General features: G+C 39.2%; 1 protein-coding gene across 1 annotated transcript in view; it reads left to right on the plus strand.

Annotated features, from left to right (window-relative positions):
• The window catches only part of STARD3NL (STARD3 N-terminal like), a 29,497-nt gene extending 21,994 nt beyond the window's left edge, over positions 1-7,503 (plus strand). The window contains exons 5-9 of the mRNA XM_084281900.1: positions 405-458; positions 560-677; positions 3,121-3,219; positions 6,275-6,344; positions 7,081-7,503. Of these exons, the coding sequence (XP_084138026.1) occupies positions 405-458; positions 560-677; positions 3,121-3,219; positions 6,275-6,327 (324 nt within the window). The 3' untranslated portion in view covers positions 6,328-6,344; positions 7,081-7,503. The remainder of the gene's footprint in view (positions 1-404; positions 459-559; positions 678-3,120; positions 3,220-6,274; positions 6,345-7,080) is intronic.
• The last annotated feature ends 1,408 nt before the right edge of the window (positions 7,504-8,911 follow it).

Below are 8,911 nucleotides of genomic sequence, written 5' to 3' on the forward strand. Positions count from 1 at the left end.
GATGGTAGTGGAAAAAACCATTTGGAGCAATTGCTATTCACTTTTCCCCAAATAGTTGGATTTACTGTTCTTTTTTTTTTTTTTTTAAAGGGAGTTGATGAATAAAATACTGTTTTTTCATTATAGAGTAAGGTCACAATTTATACAATGCATCATCTGTGTAGCATCTAAACTGCCTGTCTGCTATATAGAAGTCAGATATGTATTTGGAGCTGTCTGTATTAAAAAGACTGTCCATATTAATGAGGCTATTTTAATAACACTTAAAAAACATATCAAGTATAATAAAATTAATTTATAATCTTGCTGTTAGTAAATTATTTAAAGCTGCAACTGATACAATGGCAGAAATGAGAAGTAAATCCAATTACTAATCTTAACTTTTCTTACCCTGTCTCTTTCAGTTTACAACAGCAGTGACCAGTGCCTTTTTATTAGCAAAAGTAATTATTTCACAGGTATATATTCTAATCAAACGTTTGCTTTGCTTTGCTGGTTTTTGAAAGCAAATTTCTTCAGGTAAATTTCTATAATGCTGCTTGGTTTTGTTTCCTTCAAGCTGTTCTCACAGGGTGCTTTTGGCTATGTGCTGCCCATCATATCCTTCATACTTGCGTGGATTGAAACCTGGTTCTTAGACTTTAAAGTGTTACCACAAGAAGCTGAAGAAGAAAACAGTAAGCTTTTGTTATTTCTTCATCAGTTACTGAAGTTGGCAGCATTTAGTTCCATATTGTCTGGCAGAAGAATGCTTCTTTCAGTTTCTCAAAAAAATTGAAGAGCTGTGGAAAAATTAAATCATATGGCATATTTTTTTCCTTTTCTGTAAAGGAAAATATGTCTTCAAAGAAGTAGGGGTTTTATTAACTTAAGGAGGCAAAGTTACAAGGGACAGATCAGTTAGTTGACAAACACTTCAAGAGCATATCTAATTCTGTATGTTTAAGACATGAAAATTTAATTGGCTTGGGCTTGTAAAATTTTGCTTTCTGAGTAATGCATAGAATAATTGGCCCCTCTTCTGCAGAGGGTAGGCACAATAATTAACTCTGTGTCACTGACTCTTCCTTTGAGGTGGAAAAGGGAAAGCAAAGTATTATGGAGAGTCTGCTTCATGCACAGAATGAGACCAGAGCAAGTATGAATTCAAGATGAGGCAGCAGGTCATCTGACACTGAATGTATTCAAATAAATGGAGGAAACCCACTGGTTTAGTTGAAAGAGAATGTTTCTTGGTTGGTGAGGAAAAGAAAGCATAGATTTCTGCCTCAAATGCTTTGTTAGTTTCAACAGCAGGCAAGTAATTGTACAGCAAACCTCTTACTTGTACATCGCAATCAGAAATACAGTCTGAAATGCCACTGGAAGGATGTTAATCTATTAGGTAAAACCAAAACCTTTACATGGGTATGGATGCTGTCATTCCTTAGTTCACGGAAATGCAGTCTTTCTACTTCAGTCTTTTTCCTCCTCTTTTCTACCACTCTGAGGTAGAAATTGGTTGAATTGAGTACATTCAGTTTTGCCTAGAGAAAGGGAAACTTAGGATATTGTTTATTTGTGTTTTTTAAATTTTTTTGAGGGGGTGAGGAAATACAGTTACATTACACTGAAATAAGAAATCTAACCACCTCAGAGACTTTTGCATGTTTTATACTAAATATTCATAGACAAAGAAAATGACTCATGTAGATACTTGATGATATTCGTAATCCTGTGGGAAATCAGTGATATTTTCTTTCTTCATTCTTACTAAGCTTCAAATAGATGGTATTTACTTAGACATGCGTTGTATTTGAACTCTGTTTTTTAAAAAAAGAAAGGGTTTCACCAGAAAATTCAGGTTTTAGGGAATTAAGTCAGACGTGATGAGCAGCATAGGCAGATTGTGGTGGATGATGGTATTTATGTAGGGTCTTATTTGCTCTTAAGTTGGTCTGAGGCAGGTAAGGAAGCAAGATTTTAAGCTTTTGCTTTTTAACCAGGTACTTTTCTCAACTGTCTTTGGGGATGGAAGTTGAAATTTTGCCATCTTTCATGTTTGTTTTTAAAAAAGAAAAAAAGAAAACAGCAAACCTAATGCTAGTGTTCACAATTTGGAGATATTATGTCTGTGCCTTTAAAGGAAAAAAAAAATAAAAAACAAACAAAAAAAAACACCTGTCTTTCCATTGATAAAGATTTCCAGTTCTAAAAATTACCTTCTGTGAGCAGGGTTTAAAGCTAAAATCCTCCCAGAATGTCTTCCATTGTCTTGTGACTTGTTAAGTATGGAGACTGTTCTCCCTCTTTTGGACAGAATGGAAATATAAGTAAAAGAAGTATCTCCTTTGGAGACTTCCAACGGGTTAGTAAGATAAATTTATATGTAAAAATAGTTGATTGACTAAAAATAAATCTTTCCAACATAATTGCTTGCCACCTCAGATAACTCTCCTGATTCAGTTAAACATCAAACTTCTTTGTTTTTCTCCAATCAGTCTTTACATGACTGAGAGTAAACAATAGAAGTTTAATAGCTTTATGTTGGTCTAAAACGTCATCTTTGCCCCTTTACTTATCAGAAGACCTGTTGATGGCAGTAAGGATGAGATGAATTCCATTCTTTCCCAATCCCTTTTTTGTCCTGTATTTTACGCAATAGAATAGCCCTGGGATCTAGTGTGTTTTCCTGATTTGGGGTGAAATCGAGCCAAAGGATTTGGAGTTACTAGGTGCGTTGAGACAAATAAATGGAACCAAGCTGTAAATGAGGAACTTTATTTGGTTATGCATAGCAGCTCACCGAGCATTAAAAAAATATATTTCAAAATTTTACTTAGCCAGTGAATATTGATGAATTTAAATTTACATAATGCATCCTAATGCACACAGTGGAAAGAAGGATTCCTTAACTTGTGTACAGTACCCATGTTTTGCTGTAGTGTGCTTCTTTAGATGCATAAAGGTACAGAAGGCACGTTAAACGAACAGTTTTCATTTTTCTCAGCAATTTATAGAAGTACATGTAACTTACTAGGAGTGGTAATAGAATACATCAGTCTTTAAGGTGCTTGATCTTGATCAAGACTTGATCATTAAGATGCTATCTAATAACATGGATTTTTTTCTTCCTTTCAGGGTTTTTGATAGCGCAGGATGCCTCTGAACGAGCAGCTCTTCTTCACCCAGGGGTCCTCTCTGATGGGCAGTTCTATTCTCCTCCTGAATCCGTAGCAGGTAGTTATGTCTGTATAATGAATGGTTGTTCTTACTGGCATTAAACTTCTGCATATTCCCTCCTCCCTCCACCCCTCTTTTGAAGTGTAAAGTGGTGGGGGATGAAGGGGGAAACTATTTTCCTTTTTAAATGGAAAGTGTACTTTACAATCCTAAAACATAAGCTTCTTAGTAATTCAGTTTAGTAATGACCTATCAGATGAATTACAATATAGGTAGTTGGTGGGTCTTCTGACGTGCCCCAGAGTCGTTACAAAAAAGATATTCTGAAATAAAATGGCACAGCAACTGAATGGAGGTGATCAAAAAATAAATTGAAATACTCCAAGATTTAAGAATGTGCTTGCAGGCATTTCAAGGAAATGAGTAATTCCTTTGAATTAAGTGGACCCAGAATGAACCCCAGGATTCCATGTCAGTCTTCTTACCTTAAAATGTAAATTTGTTTTGGTAAAGCTCTGCTGTGCTATGCAATATATTTCACAGAATCACAGAATTTTCTAGGTTGGAAGAGACCTCAAGGTCATCAAGTCCAACCTCCAACCTAACGCTAACAGCCCTCCACTAAACCATATCCCTAAGCTCTACATCTAAACGTCTTTTGAAGACTTCCAGGGATGGTGACTCCACCACTTCCCTGGGCAGCCTGTTCCAATGCCTCACAACCCTTTCAGTGAAGAAGTTCTTCCTAACATCTAACCTAAAACTCCCCTGGCTCAACTTAAGCCCATTCCCCCTCGTCCTGTCACCAGGCACGTGGGAGAACAGGCCAACCCCCACCTCGCTACAGCCTCCCTTGAGGTACCTAAAAAGAGCGATAAGGTCACCCCTGAGCCTCCTCTTCTCCAGGCTGAACAAGCCCAGCTCCCTCAGCCGCTCCTCGTAGGACTTGTTCTCCAGGCCCCTCACCAGCTTCGTCGCCCTTCTCTGCACCCGCTCAAGCACCTCGATGTCCTTCTTGTAGCGAGGGGCCCAAAACTGAACACAGTACTCGAGGTGCGGCCTCACCAGAGCTGAGTACAGGGGGACGATCACCTCCCTAGCCCTGCTGGTCACACTGTTCCTGATACAAGCCAGGATGCCGTTGGCCTTCTTGGCTACCTGAGCACACTGCTGGCTCATATTCAGCCGACTATCCACCATCACTCCCAGGTCCTTCTCTGCCTGGCAGCTCTCCAACCATTCCTCTCCCAGCCTGTAGCTCTGCTTGGGGTTATTGCGCCCCAGGTGCAGGACCCGGCACTTGGCCTTGTTGAACTTCATGCAGTTGACCTCAGCCCATCGGTCCAGCCTATCCAGATCCTCCTGCAGAGCTTTCCTACCCTCAAGCAGATCGACACACGCACCTAACTTGGTGTCATCTGCGAACTTACTGAGGGTGCACTCAATGCCCTCGTCCAGATCATCGATGAAGATATTAAAGAGGACCGGCCCCAGCACCGAGCCCTGGGGGACGCCACTAGTGACTGGCCTCCAACTGGACTTGGCTCCATTCACCACGACTCTTTGGGCCCGGCTATCCAGCCAGTTTCTAACCCAGCGAAGCGTGCGCCAGTCCAAGCCAAGAGCAGCCAGGATTTAAAATACAAATATCCACTAATAGCTACAGAGACTTCTGCCAGTCTTGCATGATAGAGATACAAATGTTGGCGATACCGCACAGTTTAGTGGCAGCCTGTATAGTTGCTGAATGTCTTGGTGTTATAAAGAACTTAGAGCTCCATCTAGGGATGAGAAAGCATTAAGACAACATTGAGTATAACGCTGTGCTGTACCAGCATACTATGTAAATCAAGAACCATTTCAGTGATTCCACATAAACTTGCAATCTCTTCCACATGGAAATTGTTAAATCCTTATTCAGTAGCACGATCACGGGGAGTAACATGGCTTGAAAATAGTAATTTCTTCAAAATTATATGGTGTTTTTTTTATATAAGACAAACTTTCAATTTTTTAAGAACAATTTTTAGACAATTTACTCTACGTATTGGTTGGAAAAGTATGTAGAGGTAAACTATTCCTCATGATCACGCAGGCTAAATAAACCCTTCCACTTGCGCAGTGATACATCTAAAAACAGATCTTTGCTGTCAGGAGGTGACGTTTACAACAGGCTGTTAAGAGTTTGCTTCCTTTGAAGGTACACATGTTCAAGCATCCTTTTCTATCCACTTGGTTGTATGGGTTGACCCTTCATCTTCAATGTAACACTTCATTGCCAAGTAATCATTCCAGGTGTAGCATGTGGAAAGTCAGCCTGAAAACAGCTACTCCTTTGAACTGCCCAAGACATGCATGTTCAATGCACAGAGTGAGAATTTCCTCTATCATCCTAGATGGGGCTGACTGCCACCTCAGGTGTAGACAGAGACATCTGCAGTCTGGACTGTAGCTTAAACTGCAGCTCAGCACTGCTCACTGCACGTGCTTAGTACTTTCTTGCTCTCCCTGAAATGACTGATCTGTCTAATCACTGTCCAGCAAAGCCCTGCCACCTGCAGGGGCCATCTTTGTGCGTGTGGTGTTGTGGTCAGCTAAATTTTCTTTCTGGGGCCCTCTAGCACTTTGTCACAGAAAAGAGCTGGGATCATAAAGGGGAGAGAAGACAAACGGTAAAGGAGTGAGCTTAGAGTGAGACATTTTCTTGCAAGAACACTAGTTACAGAAATTATTAATTTTGTAAAGCAGAGTATTTTGGTGTTTCACACATGTTTTCCATAGCTGTCTTTTGAAGGGCAGGAAACACCAAGTGAGAAAAACCTGCTTTCCAGTGAGCTCCTATTTAGGAGTTGATTGTCCTGATTGTGTTGTAGAGAAAACTTGAAGCACATGCTAACTGAATCCCTTGACAAGGATAGGTATTTCAGGAATGATCCCACTGCTGGTTTTGGGGTTCAGTAACTGGAGGGGAGGAAGCCTTCAAGATGAAACATCTGAAAACAAAATAAGCAATCTAAAATTAAATATTTTGGAGAAATAGTTACTTTGAATTACCTTTTGATGAGCCATTACTGGTAGTTCTCTCAAATAACATTCCTTTCTTCCTGTTCAGGATCTGATGAAGACTCTGAAGAAAAACAAGACAGTGAAAAACCAGTTGTATAGCAAATATGGAAAAGCAGGTAAGTTCCTCTGTACAGAACCAGAATAATCTTGAAGATATTTATTTCTTCTTAGCTCCTTCCCAAATAATTTGAATGGTGAACTAATTCTTAGGAGTTTATCTTTGAGGCTCTTCTGCCTTTGACTTCTGAGTTGAGTTAAGCCCCAGTCCCAGAGGGCCAAGGTACCTGTTCCAACGTACAGTGAAAAAGGGATGAAAGGTTTTGTGGAATGAAAATCCTCCAACATTTCTTCTCTTGCTTCCTGGAAGGAAAGTGATGGACTGGAAGTGTAAAAGGTCCTTGTTTGGAAGAAATGAGAGGAATTTCTTTGGAGATGAGAATGCAGGAGGTGTAGGAAGTGTTTAGGTCTAGGACAGATACATGAATCTGGAAGATCACATGGACAGAACGACTTGATATTTCCCTTCCGCAGTCTGTTTAAAAATACAAGTGGGTTGCGTAATACCAGCTGTGTCTTCAGATTTGTGCAGTGCACTTTGGTTAAATGAGAAATGACTTCTCTATTTTAGAAATTAATTTTCTTTCAGAATTATTTTCCTGTATGCTTTCATTTTGCCACAAATGGCAATGCTCAAGCTAAAGATATTAAATATTCTTGAGCAGCTGAAGCTTCTGATTTGGAATTGTCTAGTGCCCATTTGGAGTAGCAGGCAGCTTCTTCTTTTGAGCCTCCCTGTCTTCAGTAACTGTTGTCTTGACTCATCTTAATCTTGATTTGTGTCATCTGTTACAGAAAGAAAATTCCTGAGAAAAGTTGATGGGATTTGGAAGCTGTGGCAGCACTCTGTAGTTGGCTAGCTGGTGGAGCTGCTGAAGGAGAATTTATTCCTTAGAAAGCAAAGGGAATGGTTCCCATGTACTGTAATACCTCACAAAGATGTACCTTGTGACATATGTATATTAGATTGCCTCCTGGGTGGTATGAAAATATTTGTCCATGATGTATTATTCAGTGATTCCTGAAGTTGATCTTCTAATGACTAGGTAATTTACTGGAAAGTGTTGCCTTTGTGTACCTAATCAAGAGACTGGTAATATAATGAAGTAGAACTTCTCTATGGTGGAAGTATATTTAACAGTTGGGACTCACTAGGTAAAATTATTTTATGTTTTTGAGAATTTGTCATTAGTCTTATGTTTACTTTTTTTTTTAACTCTGTGCATTTTCTTTTTTAATGGTATGTTCACTTTCTAAAATAAAAATGTGAAACACAGGTAATGCACTGATGTTTTGTTGCTTTATCAGCAGATAAATCAGCATATACCACTCGTTTGTTTCTTGAGGGCTAATGGGGATTCTGGGTTGCCTAGTTTTTGTACAGAATGTGTTCACGGCTGCCTGTAGGGATGCAGCCTTAGTGCTTAGCAGAACAGCATTTCTTTGACAGTTGCATATGTGGTATCAAAAGGACGCAGGGAGCTTTCTGAAATAATTTAGTTCCTGCTCCTGTCTGGTGGTGGTTGTTATGCTAGTTCAAGGAGGAAACTGGAGGTGGGTTGAGCCTTTGTGAACTGTAGAAAAGGGAAACTTTAATCAATTGTTACATATAGGTGTGTAGGTATGTGTTTGTTTTTTTTCAGATACAAATTTTGTGTTAACCAATCAAATTTTTTGTTGATCAAAAAAAATGTTGGTAACACCTAATTTCTCCCAAAAGGGGATTGTAAGTTTTGTCACTTTCTTTGTAAAGCCATTAGTTCTTATTGATACCATGAGCATGCAGATAGCAATCTGCGCAGCAAATAGCAGGTACCACCATTTTCCTCGCATGTTACCGCAGATGTATGCATTTCACTGCTCTGTAATACTTCGGTAGCTACCTTTAAACACATTATTTGAGAATATCTTCACACCTATCTTATTTCACTTTAGGTTGCTACCAAGCCTTAACAATTAAAAACATCACCTTTTTTTTCCCCAAATAACGGTTCTGCAACTGTGTATGAATAAAAAATGACGTATCCCATCTTCCTTCACATGAGAGATCATTATGCCTTGAAGGCAGTAGGTAGTTAAATTAGCTTCAGTGTGCTGTTTCTCAAATTCTCCAATGTGACTGTTGAATTGGTCCCAAATTTTTTAATTCTCTTGGCTGCATGATTTCAGAATGTTCAAAATCTGTTGGAAAGGACACAGGTAATAACTCATTAGAAGAAACAAGCAGAAGTTGTCACTTGAAAGTGTTGGAGTGTTCCTAATCAAATATTAATCTCAATGAGAATGCAGCTGGGCTAGCTGGCAGTTCCAATGTTATAAATAACCTTTATCTAGATGTGACTTTAATACCTTCCTCAATTGCAGTATGTCATTTTGTACCAGCTGTCCCCAGAAAATGCTACTTGCTTTTATTTGTAGCACAAATGAAAATTTTCAGGGACCGTACGATACTGGCTGTCAGGGTAGATTTCTCAAAAGTTGACATTTTTGCTGACGTGAGCTGTGCTCAGAAAAACAATGAGCTAATAAGCAGAATAGAGTTAAGTGTGATGTATTTTAACTAACCTAATGTGTCAGGCCTGAAGAAGTGTTTTTGTATGATTGTTGTTTTTCTGCAAGTTGTGGG

This window comes from Netta rufina (assembly GCF_964035555.1).
Source record: "Netta rufina genome assembly, chromosome: 2".
Taxonomy (NCBI): Eukaryota; Metazoa; Chordata; class Aves; order Anseriformes; family Anatidae; genus Netta; species Netta rufina.